Source organism: Lontra canadensis, unplaced genomic scaffold, assembly GCF_010015895.1.
Source record: "Lontra canadensis isolate GAN:19392208 unplaced genomic scaffold, GSC_riverotter_1.0 scaffold466, whole genome shotgun sequence".
NCBI classification, from domain to species: Eukaryota; Metazoa; Chordata; class Mammalia; order Carnivora; family Mustelidae; genus Lontra; species Lontra canadensis.
In genome coordinates this window covers 42,434-58,143 of record NW_022631459.1, presented here as the reverse complement: position 1 = coordinate 58,143, position 15,710 = coordinate 42,434, and the positions used below count along the sequence as shown (strand labels likewise).

The 15,710-nt window shown below is 45.4% G+C and overlaps 1 protein-coding gene across 1 annotated transcript; it reads left to right on the top strand.

Annotated features, from left to right (window-relative positions):
* Positions 1–451: 451 nt before the first annotated feature.
* On the top strand, positions 452–9,289 carry LOC116863020 (diphosphoinositol polyphosphate phosphohydrolase 1; the record flags this gene model as incomplete). Its single annotated transcript, XM_032850496.1, has 3 exons — positions 452–496; positions 5,389–5,473; positions 8,466–9,289. Coding segments are annotated over 3 exons (309 nt in total), but the record flags the coding sequence as incomplete, so codon positions are not given.
* Positions 9,290–15,710: the final 6,421 nt, after the last annotated feature.

The window sequence follows — 15,710 nt, the reverse complement described above, 5'->3', positions numbered from 1 at the left end:
CCTTCTGAGCTGCTTCTACAAGGTGCTGAGCCCTGTTTCAGGCATACTGTATGCGGACAGCCAAGAACGAGTCAGATAAGGATCCTGTGTTCTTGGATCCTGTGTTCTAGCCTATTCATCACTGTATCTCTGACACGTATTAGGCAGTCAATGTATTTGTTGAATGAATGAATGAATGAGTGAGTGAAGTAATTAATACCTCAAAATATCTTCCATGTAGCTTCATGGCCTTGATTACTTGCTGTGTTTGGCCGGCATGGCAGTGGGGAGAGAGATGGGGAGATGAGAGGAATCCTCCCTCCCTAGAGCACACCCTGCTGTTACCAGTCTGTGACAGTCAGAAAATACTGGTGTGACCTCCATAGACCTAGTCATCCTTGGGTTTTGATTCAGAATGAGACCAACAATATAAACAATATTAATGTGTTAATTCTTCTTCTTCACTTTTCAGGCTGGAGTAAAAGGGACATTGGGAAGATTAGTTGGAATTTTTGAGGTAAGCCTGTTAAAATCTTTGGTGCAATTGTTATCATGTTTGTAACCATGTAACATGGATATATGTATTTCTTTGTCTTTGTCCTTTCGGGCTGCTATAACAAAACTGAGTGGCTTGTAAACACTAAAAATGGGTTTCTCACGGTTCTGGAGGCTAGAAAGTCCAAAATCAAGGCCCCAGCAGACTCACTGTCTGGTGAGGACCCACTTCCTGGTTCATAGTTACTAGTTTCTCCTGCTATCCAAAAGTAGTGTGTTCATAGGAAGCCTTTTGTAAGTCAAAATGATAGAAAGTGAAGAAGCAATTAATTTATATGGTGATTTTTTTTTTTAGCACTTCCAAAACCAAAAAACAATCTCTCTGAGGCTTTTCTGATACTTCAGGATCCATGTTGTTAATGGTTACATAAAATAAGTCAAGTTAACGCACAGGTGTGCAGAGGCCCAGTCCACAGCTCTGGCAGCTCAATGAGGGAGTGCTGAGTGTAGTTCCCAGGGAAGGAGCCCGGCTGACCACCCTCTCCTCTCTCACGGCTCCAGGTAGCCGCTGCTTCTAATAGCTCGCTGCAGTGGAAATGCTGAATGCTTCTTCTGCTTTTCACTTTTTTTTTTTTTTTAAACGCAAATTCCTCTTCAGATTTCTTTCAGTTAGCAAAAGCGGGTACTGATGTAGGTCTTTCATAAAAGTGAAGTGGCTTACCTAGAATTTTTGAAAAGCAGGGGATACTCGCAACCATTTCTCTCTGTTTTCACACAGTGAAAGGGGGATGGTTGCTCACTGGGGCCTCTTTTATCCCAAGAGTCAGCCCTTCTCAACCCAATCTGCTGCCACATTGGGAGCTCCTAATACTACCTCCTAATACTAACCCATTGGGAGTTAGGATTTCAACATCCTAATCATGGGGGGACAAAAACATCTAGTCCCTTGAGGTCCGAGTCTAGGGTAGACGCCATCTTTGTTTTGCTGTGTTTTCAAAACAAAGCAGCACCAAGAGAATAGTTTACTTTCTTTTTCAAAATCCCACAGTCTCCTCCAGACAAATAGAATTATTTCAAAGTACAGGCGTAACCACAGAGATACTGTCGGTTCAGTTCCAGACCACTGCAATAGAGCATTTATTGCAATAAAGCAAGTCAAATGTTTGATTTTTGTCAGTGCATATAAAAGTTATATTTATACTATATTGTAGTCTATGAAGTGTATATATACACTTAAAATGTCTGTATTAATGTATATGCCTTAATTTAAAAATACTTTATTGCTAAAAAATGCTAATCATCATGAGCTTTCAGCAAGTTACAGTCTTTTTGCTGGGAGAGGGGATTGCCTCCGTGATGATTGCTGACTGATCAGGGTCATGGTTGCTAAGAATTGGGTTGGCTGTGGCAGTTTCTTAAAATAAGAAGTTTGCAGGGAGCCTGGGTGGCTCAGCCATTAGGCGTCTGCCTTCGGCTCAGGTCGTGGTCCCGGGGTCCTGGGATCAAGCCCCTCCTCGGGCTCCCTGCTCAGCAGGAAGACTGCTTCTCCCTTTCCCACTCCCCCTGCTTGTGTTCCCTCTCTCACTGGGTTTCTCTCTGTCAAATAAATAAATAAAATCTTAAAAAAAAAAAGTTTGTTGCACCAGTTGACTCTCCCTTTTGTATATATTTTTTCTGTAGCAGACTATGCTGTTTACACACAGTACAACTTCTTTCAAAATTGGGAGTCTGTCCTCTCAAACCTACTGCTGCTTTATCAACTACGTTTATGGAATATTCTAAATCTTCTGTTGTCACTTCAACAATCTTCACACAATCTTCACCAGGGGTAGACTCCCATCTCAAGAAACCACTTTCTGTGCTCGTCCATAAGAAGCAGCTTCTCATGTCTTCAGGTTTTACCATGAGATTGCAGCAATTCAGTTCCATTTAAAGGCTCCACTTTCTTTCTTCCTTCCTTCCTTTCTTTCTTTCTATCTTTTTTGATAGAGAGCATAAGCACAGGGCAGTTGGAAGGAGAGAAGGAGAGAGAGAGAGTTTTAAGCAGACTCTATGCTGAACATGGAACCCAGTGCAGGGCTCCATCTCACGACTCTGAGATCATGACCTGAGCTGAAACCAAGAGTTGGACGCTTTGGGTCCCTGGGTGGCTCAGGTGGTTGGGCAAGTGCCTTTGGCTCAGGTCATGATCCTGGAGTTCCAGGATTGAGTCCCGCATCAGGCTCCCTGCTGAGCAGGGAGCCTGCTTCTCCCTCTGACCCTCCCCCTCTCATGCTCTCTCTCTCTCAAATAAATAAATAAAATCTTAAAAAAAAAAAAAGAGTTGGACACTTAACTGACTGCAGACTCCACTTACTCTAGTTCTCTTGCTCTTTCTACCACATCTGCAGTTTCTTCTCCACTCAAGTCTTGAATCTCTCAAAGTCCTTCATGAGGACTGCAATCAGCTGCTTCCAAACTCCTGTTTGTGTTGATATTTTTTACCTTTTTCCATGAATCACCATTGTTCTTTATGACATCTAGATGGTGAGTCCTTTCCAGAAGGTTTCCAGTTTTCTTTGCCCAGATCCATCAGAGGAATCACTCACTCTCTGGCAGCTCTAGCCTTATGAAGTGTATTTCTTAAGTAGAAGGACTTACAAGTTGAAATGACTCCTTGATCCATGGTCTGTGGAACGGATGTTGTGCTAGCAGGCATGGAAACATTCATATTGTCCATCTCCATCAGAACGCTTGGCTGACCAGGGACACTGTCAATGAGCAATCTTTTTTTTTTTTTTTGGTGGGGTTTTTTGGCTATTTATTCTTATTAGCATATAATGTATTATTTGTTTTGAAAGGAATCTTTTTTTCTGAGCAGTTCTCAACAGCGGGCTTTAAGTATTCAGTAAACCATGTTGGAAACAGGTGTGTTGTCATCCAGGCTTTGTTCCATTTGTAAGAGGACAGCAGAATCGATTTCGCTTAATTTTTGAGGACCCTAGGATATTTGGAATGATCCTTGAGCCCTGGCTTCAACTTGAAGTCACCAGCTGCTCTGACCAGAGAGTCACTCGGTCCTTTGAAGCTTTGCAGCCAGGCATTGACCTCTTTGACTATGAAAGTCCTAGATGGCATCTTTTTCCGATAGAAGGCTGTTTCGTCTACACTGAAAAGCTGTTGTCTAGTATAGCCCCGTCATGGATGATCAGACCTAGGTCTCCTGGAGAACTCGCTCCAGCTTCTCCACCAGCACCTGCTGCTTCCCCTTGCACTTTGTGTTACGGAGACGGCTTCTTTCCTTAACCCGCATGAAGCCACCTCTGCTAGCTTCAGGCTTTTCTCCTTCGGCCTCCCCACCTCTATCAGCCTTCACAGAACTGAAAAGAGCGAGGGCCTTGCTCTGGGTCAGGCTTTGTCTTAAGTGACGGTTGGGACTGGGTTGATCTTCCATCCAGAACATTCAAACCTTCTCCATATCAGCGGTAAGGCTGTTTCACTTTCTTGTCATGCATGCGTTCACTGCAGTAGAACTTTTAATTTCCTTCCAAAACTTTTCCTTTGCATTCACACCTTGGCTAACTGGTGCGAGAGGCCTAGCTTTCAGCCTGTCTTGGCTTTCAGTGTGCCTTCCTCACCAAGCTTAATCATTGCGAGCCTCTGATTTAAAGGGAGAGTAGAGCTATGCAACTTTTTCTCTCACTTGAACATTTAGAAGCCACTGTAGGGTTATTAATTGGGTAATCTTGTTTTATAAGGTTTTTTTTGTTGTTGGTTTTTTTTTTTTAGAGTTCGTTTATTTGAGAGAGAGAGAGGAGCACAAGCAGGGGGAGCAGCTGGCAGAGGGGGAGAGAAGCAGACTCCTCGCTGAGCAGGGAGCCCAATACGGGGCTTAATCCCAGGACCCTGGGATCATGACCTGAGCCAAAGGCAGATGCTTAACCAATGGGGCTACACAGGCACTCCTCATTGGACTAATCTTAATTTTGTTGTGTCTCAGGGAATAGGGAGAAGGACGGAGAGATGGGAATGGCCAGTCAGTGAGATTTATTGCTTGAGTTCACTATCTTATAGGGGCATCCTTTGTGGGACCCTAAAACAATTACAATAGCAATATCAATAGTTACTGATCATGGATTGCCGTAACACTTAGAATAATGATGAAAAAGTCTGAAGTACTCTGAGAATTACCAAACTGACAGACACAAAGTAAGTAAATACCATTAGGAAGAAGACATTGGTAGACTTGCTTGACACCACATTGCCACAGACCTTCCATTTATAGCAGAGGCAGTGTCTGTGACGCACAAACAAGGTGTGCCTATATGGTTTATCCTGTCCCTACCTCTCTTCCTCTTCTCCAAGATACAAGGAAAGGACATACAGTGTAGAGAACACTGAAGGAAAAAGAAGATAAAGTAACTATATAGCAAAGGTGGAAAGAACAAGCTAAGAGGCTGGGTAGAGGTTTGGAGGAAGGTGGAAAGAAGTGAGAAGTGGGGAAATAAGGATGAGCAAAGTAAGTAGGAGAAGGGGAGACGTGCCGGATATCAGCTTGCTCACGCTGATGGAACCCCCACCCACCCACAGCCTCTTCTCTTCCTTGTGTTCTTGCGAGTTACATTTCTCAAGGGGTCACATACTTCTTCTCACAGCCTTCCTGGGAAGTTGTACTTAGGGGAAGGGGAACAAAAAAAAGAGATTAAAGCTTGGGCTTTAGAAGGCCAGCCAAAGAGCACAGCCGTAAATGCAAGTGCGGCATGTTTTAAATAGGCCATCTGGTGCTATTCCCTTTATGACTGTAGGATGATTAAAAGTAAAAGGAATGCTTGTGTCTGAGCTCTCTGGACATATGGCTAAGGGTGTGTTTCACTTAAGTAATCTCAGCTCTCTGAGGGAAAGCTCTTCCTCTGTCCTTTTCTCTTTGCCCTTCAGAACCAGGAGAGGAAGCACAGAACGTATGTGTATGTGCTCATTGTCACAGAAGTGCTGGAAGACTGGGAAGATTCCGTTAACATTGGTAAGTTGTCCCCAGATAGCTTTCAGAATGCTCCCCACCACTGGCCCTTGCCACACCACAGGTCATGACCCAGACCTAGAAACAAGCCTGATGAAAGAAGCCATAGAAGAATATGTTTATTGGAACAAGCATGTCCATTTTGATGAAAAGTAGTGTTTTGAAATATTCAAAAGAAAGCTGAAGGTGGGTACCTGGTCAACCAATAGAAACGTGGCACCTAAAAAATAAGAAATGTGGTTTCTAACACCGAACTGGACCGTCCACAGCAGATAGTGACCCTCGGCCACAATGCTAGGGCCACCGCTGGCCACGAAACCCCAGCTGGGAGCAGGACCTTGGCTGTTCCTTGTGATGCTTATTCATACCGTTGGAGAAAGCTGCTGGTTTTGTTGGGGGAGCCGCTCCCTCCAGAGTTGTGTGGTAGAAGCAGAGTAGTGGGAGCAGTTTCCGGTTTTACCCATATTCGCCTTCAGATGCCCCTCCCTTTCTCCTGAGGAGCCGTTCTCTTTGATCGCTCAGATCACTATTGGGTGTGTGTCTTTGGAACTAAAAACTTAGGAGATTTAATGGTTGGATCATGGTTTAATCTTTTGCCTCTGAAGGAAAGTATATTCTAGGAAAGTGTAATATTAATTTAAAAACCAGTTATAAATCAGCAAATGGATAGAATCCAGTTGCTGAAACCTCTCCCTTTATGGTGCGTGTGTGCTTTGCCACCATGCCCCTCACACTGCTGATGTTGGTGTTTTGTGGCCCTTCGGCTTTCAACGGCTTTGTATCTGGTAAGAATGCAATATGCTCAAGTAAATGAATTCAGTAGGGGTTTATTAAAAATAGCCTCCTTGACAGCCAGTGCTAGGGCTTAAAAAGGAGACAGATGAGTGTGGCATGGCCCTGTCCTCAGAGCACTCTGTCAGGCGGGAGTCACACACTTGTGATATGAATTATCAAGGTACCATTGCTCTGTTAATATCCAGCAGGACTTTCACCTTGTACTACTTGCGAGAATTGAAATACTGAAATAGTCTAAAATATGGAGAATAAGCCTGTGAGCTGTCCTTCAGATGAGCCTTTTTCGGGTGGAAATTGGCTTTTAAACGTACGCCTCAGTGAAGGATAAGTGAGCTGAGGTACATTCGTCTGATGGAATGTCGCACAGCTGTTAAACACGGGCTTCTGAAAGCTAATAGACCATGGCAGAGGGCTTGTGAATCATTTTTGGTGAATGAAAAAAGCAGGGCATAAACTTATATATACACTAATTAGAGCTATATTAAAATAGGGATGTGAAATGAAAACAGAAATGAGGTTCTGGTTTTCACCTAAAGAATAAGGCAGTGACAGAGGGAAAGGTAGCATTGCCGAGCAGGGCGGTGGTGAGAACGACATGTGGCACACGCAGGTAGGGCTGAGGAGTGGGATGGCCCTGCTGGAAAGCCAATTTGGCATTACAGAACCAGAGGCCTTTAGAGTCCACATGTTTTATTCTTAGGATCTCAGTTCTAGTCCTCTTCTGGGAGGTTAAAAGAAAGAAAAAAACAGATAAAGGTTTTTTGTTGTTGTTTTTGAAGAGTGAGAGTGCTGGGGGCTGAGGGAGAGGGGAAGAGAGAGAATCCTAAGCAGGCTCCACATCCAGCACAGAGCCCAGACATGGGCTCCATCTTACAACCCTGAGATCGTGACCTGAGCCAAAATCAAGATTCAGACACTCTACTGCCTGAGTCATCCAGGCGCTGTGCATATTTTTTTTATAACGTAGACAAGTACGTAAGAAAGAGTATGAAATAAAAAATGAAGCAATAATTGTACTGATAAGCAAACTCTTCTATACTGTGTGCCAGGTATCATTCAGATATCTTACATATTAATCCTCACAACTGGGGCACCAGGATGGCTCAGTCAGTTAAGCGTCTGTCTTCAGCTCAGGTCATGATCTCAGGGTCCTGGGATGGAGTCCCATATCAGGCTCCCTGCTCAGCGGGAAGCCTGCTTCTCTCCGGTTCCACCTGCTTGTGTTCCCTCTCTCACTATCTCTCTGTCAAACAGATGAAATCTTTAAAAAAAAAAAAAAAATCCTCACAACAGACTTGTGAGATGGGTACTAGGTATTACCTCTACAAATGAAGAAGGTGGGGCACAGCTCAGTACCTAGTTCAGTAACTTGCCACGAACTGACCGTTCATTAGAGCCAGTGATGTTATTGGAGCCCAGCATGTTAGCTCCAGCATCAGGGTTTCTAACCACAGCACTCTTCTTAGAGCTGCTCAGGACTCCGAGCATCTGAAAGCATGATCCCAGTTATAGTTGTTCAGGGCAGCCTCTTTTTCAGATACGATGGAAGAAAAATAAAGACACGAAGATACCGAGGGTAGTCATTTGTGGTTTCTCGTGTTGTAGGTAATTGTATTCTTTATACTTTCTTCCATTTTCCTAATGTTAAGCAATGATCTTTTATTATAAGAGAAAAAAATAAAGGATTTTAAAAACAGATTTGAGAAAAAAGGAAGAAAACAGACTGAGAAGTGAGTAGGGATGGTTACTTTTAAAATATTTTATGATATATGGATATGTAACTCTTTAAATTCTGAAATAAATAACTGATTATAAGGCAGGCAGCCCCATAATTCTGGAAGCGGACGTTCATGCTGATTTGTGCAGAAGATGGGGGTGCTGGCTGGGCTTCAGGTGTGTACCTGCAAGCCGGGCAAGGCCCAGAGGCCCCGGAACGCAAGAGGAGACCAGGAGGGCGGGTTTCACACAGTCTGCTTCTCAGATGTCTTCCCTATCTTCCGCATCAGACATCTGTATGGTATTTGAAGCATATACTCTTGTAGGAAAAGAAAGGGAGGAAAAACACCTTCGTAATGCCCGGTTTTAAAGTCTTGATAATGTTGCTTTTCTCTTTTCAGTGACCCTTGCTCCCAAGCTGAAGATCAGAAGCCTGCGGTCCTTCCCTTTTGTCCTCATTTCTTCTTCTGTCTGCCCCCCACAGGAAGGAAGAGAGAATGGTTTAAAATAGAAGACGCCGTTAAAGTGCTGCAGTACCACAAGCCAGTGCAGGCGTCGTATTTTGAGACATTGAGGCAAGGCTACTCGGCCAACAACGGCACCCCGGTCGTGGCCACCACGTACTCGGTTTCTTCCCAGAGCTCCAGGCCAGGCGTCAGATGACTGAAGACTTCGCGTAAGAGGAATGGAAATTGGAAACTAGACTGGGGCGCAGATCTTCCCTCCCTTGCTCTTTTCACCTCTCCTCACAGACCTCCTCTCCAAATAAGGCATGATGGGCAGCAGAGAAAGGGGTTCTTGATGGTGTTGCTGTTTGGTGTTAAGTGATGGGCTTTTTCTTTTCTTTTTATTGGAGGGGGTGGGGGGTGGGTGTGTAATTTGTAAGTACTTTTGTGCATGATTGGTCCCTCCCTTTTCACACCCCTACAATTGTCTAGAGAGACAGACAGCCTTCCCTCGGCCTTGGATTCTGAAGTGTTCCTGTTTGTCTCACCCCAGCCCTGGCCAGACGTTTTTTTCTTTGATTTTTAATTTTTTTTTTATTAAAAGATACCAGTATGAGATGAAACCTTTCAAGAATTTGTCCTCTAATGCGCTGTTCAGTCCAGGAGGTTGGTCACTTCCCCGGCAGGTACATTTATCTACACATTATATACTGGGCATATAATATGTAAATAAATGACTTTTAGAAGAGGAATTTAACTGTTTAATTTTTAAGGTTTTGTTTCATTTTTTAAATTCGGGGTGTTTCTGAAATGGAGAGCCTCATAGTTAATTTCCCTTTTTGTTTTTTGATGCTAGTGGCTAGGTAAGTGTCCCTGTCCTCTCTCTCTTCCCCAGTCACTGACTGTAGTTACATAGGGTACAGAAAGAATTCAGCTACCTTCATAGCACTCCCAGAACTCATGGCCTTCTCAAAGTTGTGTTTCCATTGCCAAGAAAGACATAGGAAGAAACCTATTTTCTTTTCTATTACCGACCCGGGAGCAAATGGCCTCAGCTCAGACCTGGAGAAACAATGATAGAGATTGGAGTCCTCTGTACATGTTGACAGTAGGGATTTGAACTGGATTCTTGGGATCACTATCTAAAAAACTAGAGCATCAAGCACTGTTTCTGTCCTGCAGGTTGGAATTTTTTCCATTATGCTACTTACCGCCAACAGTGGCTTCTCTCCTCGTGCATCCATGCCTTACACCGTGCTGAACTGGACATTGTCCTTGTGCGGAATCATCCGCTGGCCTGGGCCAGTGCAGGTGTATGGTCCCATCCCCTCCCGGGTGACCATGTTTAAGTTCCGGAAAATTACACGGGAGGATGATTCAGGTGTCTGCTTATCTTTGCGATGTGACAGCACTTGGAATTGCACCACAGAGCATGCTCAGAAATAGTCAGTGTGTCTCCTGCTAAGATGTGAAAGGTCCATCTTCTGCTGAGAAGTGGCATGGGAGAACGCTGGGTGGTTGACTAGAACAACGACATCGTGCGTTGGCCCACTGCAAACTCGTGTTGGTTTTTGATACAGGCTTTGTGCTGGCTTTGTTTGCCATTTGTGTCATTTAGTTGGGAAATAAGCAGAACAGAGTCTTGAGATCGGTGGGTCTAGGAGAGCGGACACTGTCAGTCCCTGGCTTAGGACATGCCGTTACTAGCATCTCCTTTGTCAAAATGTAGCCAGGATGTGAAATGAAAATCGTAGTTTTCTTTATTTAAAAATTCTAATAAATACTCAAACTTTGAAAAGCTTTTGCTCTTCCCTCCCACTAAAAGAGATGTGTGTATATATATATATATATATATATATATATATATATATAAAAGATGTGGGCCTGTGTCATTCAGTGTTGAATATTTTGAGGGGACATCTTTCGAAGAACTTTAAATTTCTCTGTGTGTCTCTCAGTTTGTATCTTCTTTCCCAGTCTTGAGACACAGAACCACCAAAGGGTGCCCACAGTTTCCCTAGAATACTGTCCTACCTCTGGGAAAGACATCCTGTCCCTAGGTAAGGGTCCCAGTGGACAAACCTCACCACAGGATCTGAGTTTAAATACCAACTCGCTGTTCGCATTTCTTGCTCCAAAACGAACCAACTGCCACTTGTTGCCTGATGAAGAGCAGTCTGAGCTCCTGCCCATGCAAGCAAAGGAGAAAATGTAACAGGTTCAACCAAGCACTAAGTGGAATCCAAAAGACATGTTCTTCCAACTAAATTCTACCTTTACAAGATGGACTAAAAGTACTCTGCAGGAAAACAAGCAGGACTCCTAAAAAGAGAACTGCAGCGTTGCTAGTAATTCGTGCGTTTTTTCATGATCTAAAGATGTTTTTACTGGGCCAGTGTCACAACACAGGACCCTACCGAGTCCAGTGTGGACTGATGTTGGCGTCTTTGGGTCAGGAGAGTGAACTGTGCCCAGAGGTGTTTTTCAGTGACATGAATGGGTCCTATTAATGCAATTAACTGGGGAGATTGTGCTGATGCTTTCTTAACGGACAAAAAGAAGCTTTGTCCAACACCAGAATTGTGAAACTGGTGCTATTTTCTGTTACACTGGGATCCTGATGAGCGAGGATTGGTGTTCCTCCCTCCCTGGCACCGTTAACACCATGGCTGTCTTCACGGCTGTGTAGTCATAGCCCTTCTGTGATAGATGACTCAGACCCGTGGTCGCGGTGGCCGTTACTCTTCCCCAGAGAAAGCAAGGAGAAACAGAAGAACTCACACAAGTGATCCCACTCGCAGAGGCTTTCTTGGACACCGCTTTGCCGTGAACTCTGCAGGTATGCACCTCATTCGAGCTTGACACAAACAGGTTGCTGTGTGTGGCGCAGATGAAGTCTCACAGTGAGTTTGCCCGTCAGGATTCTGGTTTATTACTAGGGCGTCTATCACAGTCCACCGTGCGCTGGATGGAGAAAGTACTGGGGATTTCACTTTGTTCACTTTGTTTTCAGTTTATCATTTTGCAGCCACTGGGGAAGCATCAGTGAGGTCATGCCATCTTTTTGGACCAGGGCTGTTTGTGTGTGTGTGTGTGTGTGTGTGTGTGTGTGTGTGAGAGAGAGAGAGAGAGAGAGAGAGAAAAAGAGAAGGGCTACCAGGAGTCGGCTGTATCCGATTTGTTTGTAGCCTTCCAGAATGGCGTGGCCCATGAAACAAGAGTCCCTCTGATTTTTCTCGTAGCACACCTGGCAGGATGGAAAAGTTAACGAATTGACAGTTTTGTTTTTACAAGTGTCCGCTGCCCCATCTGCCCCGTGTGGAGAAGGCTCCCATGATGCTGAGTCTGAGCTGAGGCCATCTGGAGGGATCAAAGCGTGTGGGAGGAGCACACACACACACACACACACACACACCCCCGGTGAGGCCGAGGACGAGGAAGTCCTCGAAGGTGCGGGATTTCCACCTTCTGCCTGGCTCGGTTCAACGCCGTAGATCCTGGAGGCCTTGCCTCTCGGGGCCTCTGGGGAGCAGAGCGGGTCACTGCTCCCGGGAGGCTTCTGCAGCAGTTTTGTAAACACATTGCTACATAGTCAAGTTCCTTCGTGACACATAATTTCTGTTTTGACATTAGGAGTCAGTCCATGTAAGGTCTTTTAGACTTGCTTAGAAGAAAAAAAAATTCACCTTTTGTTGCAAAAAGCAGAATAAAATGTCCATGCAGAAATGTTCTTCTTCCTTCTTCCCCTTTCTCTTGCCCATACACAGTTCTTGTTGGAGGCCCCCCTTTCCCCCCAGAACCTATGTAATCAGAGGAGTAATCCAACTCCCGCCGGACCTGGCTGTGCATCTCACATTGTACTGTATGTGCTTGTCGTTTCCACCTAGCGCTGGGGGAGTGCCTCTGTTGGTCTCCCCACCCGACCTTTTTTAAAAACAGCTTAGCCTGAGCCGCATTTCTTTTGGTTCCTTAAAAAGGATTTAATAACCACAGTGCGATCTTTGCCACAACTGTGTGATTTTTAGTATTTCTGAAGTGTTCTTGAAGTCCAGCCTAGTTGAGAGGAAATTTAGAATTAGAAGAAATACCTAGAGAAGTTGTCACAATCGGCTGAATTTTTACTTTAAGGGAAATGAGGATTAGCTATCGTTTATACTCCAGCCTCGTCCTGGTCCTTTGTGCATTTCAGAACACCCATGTTTATAACAAATAGGAAACCTGTTAGCTCAAGAGGCTCTAGGGCGAGGAGATTATCTAATGGTGATTCTACAAGGCAAGGGCTCTTGTGGTTCTTGTTCTTGAAACTCTGAAAGAGGTCAGACCCGAAGCGACACAGGTCGTACTGCCCTGCCGAGGTGACAGCCATTCCTTCTGAGCCCTGCTGGGATGGAACCCGTTTCCCCACGGCCGTGGGGGGGTGGCTTCCAGGCTGGGCAGCTGCCGATGTTTGTGACCTCAGCCTTGCTCCATCCGGGCACCCATCTCACTCAGAGTAGGGGGGAAAGCAGCCCAGGGTCAGCCTAGGTTCTCTGGGGTGAGCCTTGCAACAGAGACTTCACTGTCCTGGAAGAGCTGGGTTCCGTTGTCGTTTTAGACTACATAAAGCAGACATTGGAGATTTTCAGGGAGTAAATTGGGAAGCACTGGCTACAATCCGTGAAAGCCACTGTTGTCTGTTGATTAGGTAACTTGAGGTGACCAGAGGCCCTGGGAACCTGGGGATGTGAGGCAGACTCTAATCTGGAGTCCAGCAGCCTTTCTGCTTCCGCCTCGACAGAGGCAGCTTCGCTCTTTGACCACATTTTTGCCGTAGCTGATGACCTTTCGGGGATGTGAGAAGCCTGATCAGAACATCCGAGCAAATGATACCTCTCACTCTCAGATTCATGAACTAGTTTGCCCTCCTAGTCCCCTTAAAAATGAATAAGTAAAAAGAGAAAGAAAGGATGCTGTTTGGGAGGGTGTGGATGCACTGCTTGAGCTGAGGCGGGTAGTCCCATGATTTTGTGTCTGCAGTGTAAAGCTTTCTGAGTCAAAAAGGCATGTCTCTCCCCGGAAGCTTTATTTATAGTGAAGATTTGGTGAGCTTTAGTCGTCTGAAAAAATGAGACGGTCCACTTGAAGGGGAGCTCACAGGGAAGCCACATCAACTCAGAATTCACGCCAGGAGGGATTCTGCTACAGAAGAAAGTGCCTTTGGCCAAAAAAGCAAGATTAATATCTAAAAGGTGGACAAGCATTGCTTCTGTTCCTCCAGCAACCAGTTGTTTAATAATTAACTCTCGGTTTCCTTTGGTTTACATTCTCAGTTCTGAACCCCATACAGAAGTCCCTAGAACATACAAAAAAAAAGGCATCTAACACTCTGGAGATTGGCTTTAAAAGACCCAAAAGCAGCCACATTGTCATTTTCCAGGTTCCTCGCCATTTTGACATGCTGCCCTCCTTTCACACTCTGCAGCCAGCCCAGATGTGAAGACTGGATTCATTGACTTGAGGAACCTTAGTTCTGGTTCTGGAACAATTACCTGCTTAATTGCTTACTGCCTGTGGAAGTTATCTGTGGGGTGTACCTTTCAGAGAACATTTCAATGGTATAGTAAAATTCTTCTGGGCTCAAGGGCCCAATCAGGCATTTAGATCAAAACTGGAAGTCTTTGGGGCTCCTTGGGGAAAAAGCAAGACACCTAAATCCCAGTGCTGGGCCTTGAGACCATACTCCCCTCTGCCTAGTATGGGGTCAAGTGGCACCTGCAGGAAATCGTTTTTCCAGTGAGATTGCCTGTAAGTCCCTTGGGGAGGTAATACCCCTGTAAACCTGTCTTTCTGAGCACTTTTATGCCAACTTGAAAATGGTAAGCTAAAGCAGCCCTGACCCCATAGCCTCTGTCCCCCTCTTTATTGTCCTGTATTTGGGGGGTTAAAAGCTTTTCAGGGTTAAACCCTGGTCTTTAACCTCTGTTTGTTGTGGAGGAGATGGGTCACTAACAGATGATCTAAAGGAGACTCTAGTTTTGATTTCCCGAGTACACTGGCATAACAGATATGACTTACAGCCGGGAAGGTAGAGCCTGATCGTCAGGACACCCCCGCACCCGAAAGGTGTGTCCCACCCAGAGCCTCCACCGGGGACAGATCTGAAGTCAGGTTTGGGAGAACCTCCAAAGCGCTGAAACGCAGGGAGGACTTCAGGGGCCTTTGCTCCGCAGCTGGGCGGCTTTTGTTCCTCCCAGGAACATGGAGGAGCTCCGTAGGCTATGGCAGACAGTGAAGTCACAGCGCACAGACTCAAACCATCCCTTTTGCCGCTTCTCACATGGCTCGTGCACGTTTTGCTCAGAATCCAAGGGGATCCTCCTCCAAAATCTCACTAACTTCAGGTGTTTTGGTTAGCCTCCAACAACCTCCCCCTTTCTCCCCCACTTGTGGATGCACAGAACTGTGTTGCTCCAGGCACGGATGTGCGAGTCCAGGGCCCAGCAGCACAGTGTGGTGTTTCGTGGTTAGAAAAATAGTCGGTCCACTCTGTTAACAGTGTGTGGTGCAGTTTTGTACACGTCGGGTCTGTTTTTATTGTTTCGTGGTCTGAAAACCTTCAAGCTCCAACCTTATCCTCCAAGAAAAGGCAGATGGTTAGACTAAGAAACCTTCAGTTGGTACCTCTGTCTTAGGAAAGATTGCTGTCGCTTTGCTGGGTGCTTAAGGAGTCAGGAGCATTTGAGGATATTGGGAGCTGTTGTAAAATTAAAGCCAGTGGCTCTGGCCTACCCAAGTATATCAGAGAAAGGGCGTGGAGGCCTATTAGTAGCCTCTTGAAATCGGCTCTGGCCAGCCCTGCCTTTGTTGCAAGGACCTTACCTCCTGTCCTCTCCAGTGATCTTGGGAGGGACAACGTCTAAGGAGGCAGCGAGGCTCTGCCTCCTGTTTGCTCAGCTGCAGGATGTGGCCTCCAAACAATCAGGTTTTTTTAAGGGTCTTCCTCACCATGATTCCCTCCACATCACTCACCTACCGTCAGCATCCAACAAGGTGAAATTCCCCGGGACCATTCCAGTTCTAAAATGGATGAACTAGATGTGCTGTCTCCCTTTTTGCAAGTGTATTGTCCAGATGCAATCTCCCTTTGGCCAAGTTGGACAAGTATTTCCAGGGAACCCCTTAAACTGAGGCAAGTAGCCAAGATGTTTTGAGTTTTTCCCCCAGAAGGCAGTCTTTGTCCCTTCTCCCATGTGCACAGACATTTTAGCTGAGTCTTAAAAGATCAAGTGCAGTAATGTCTCCAT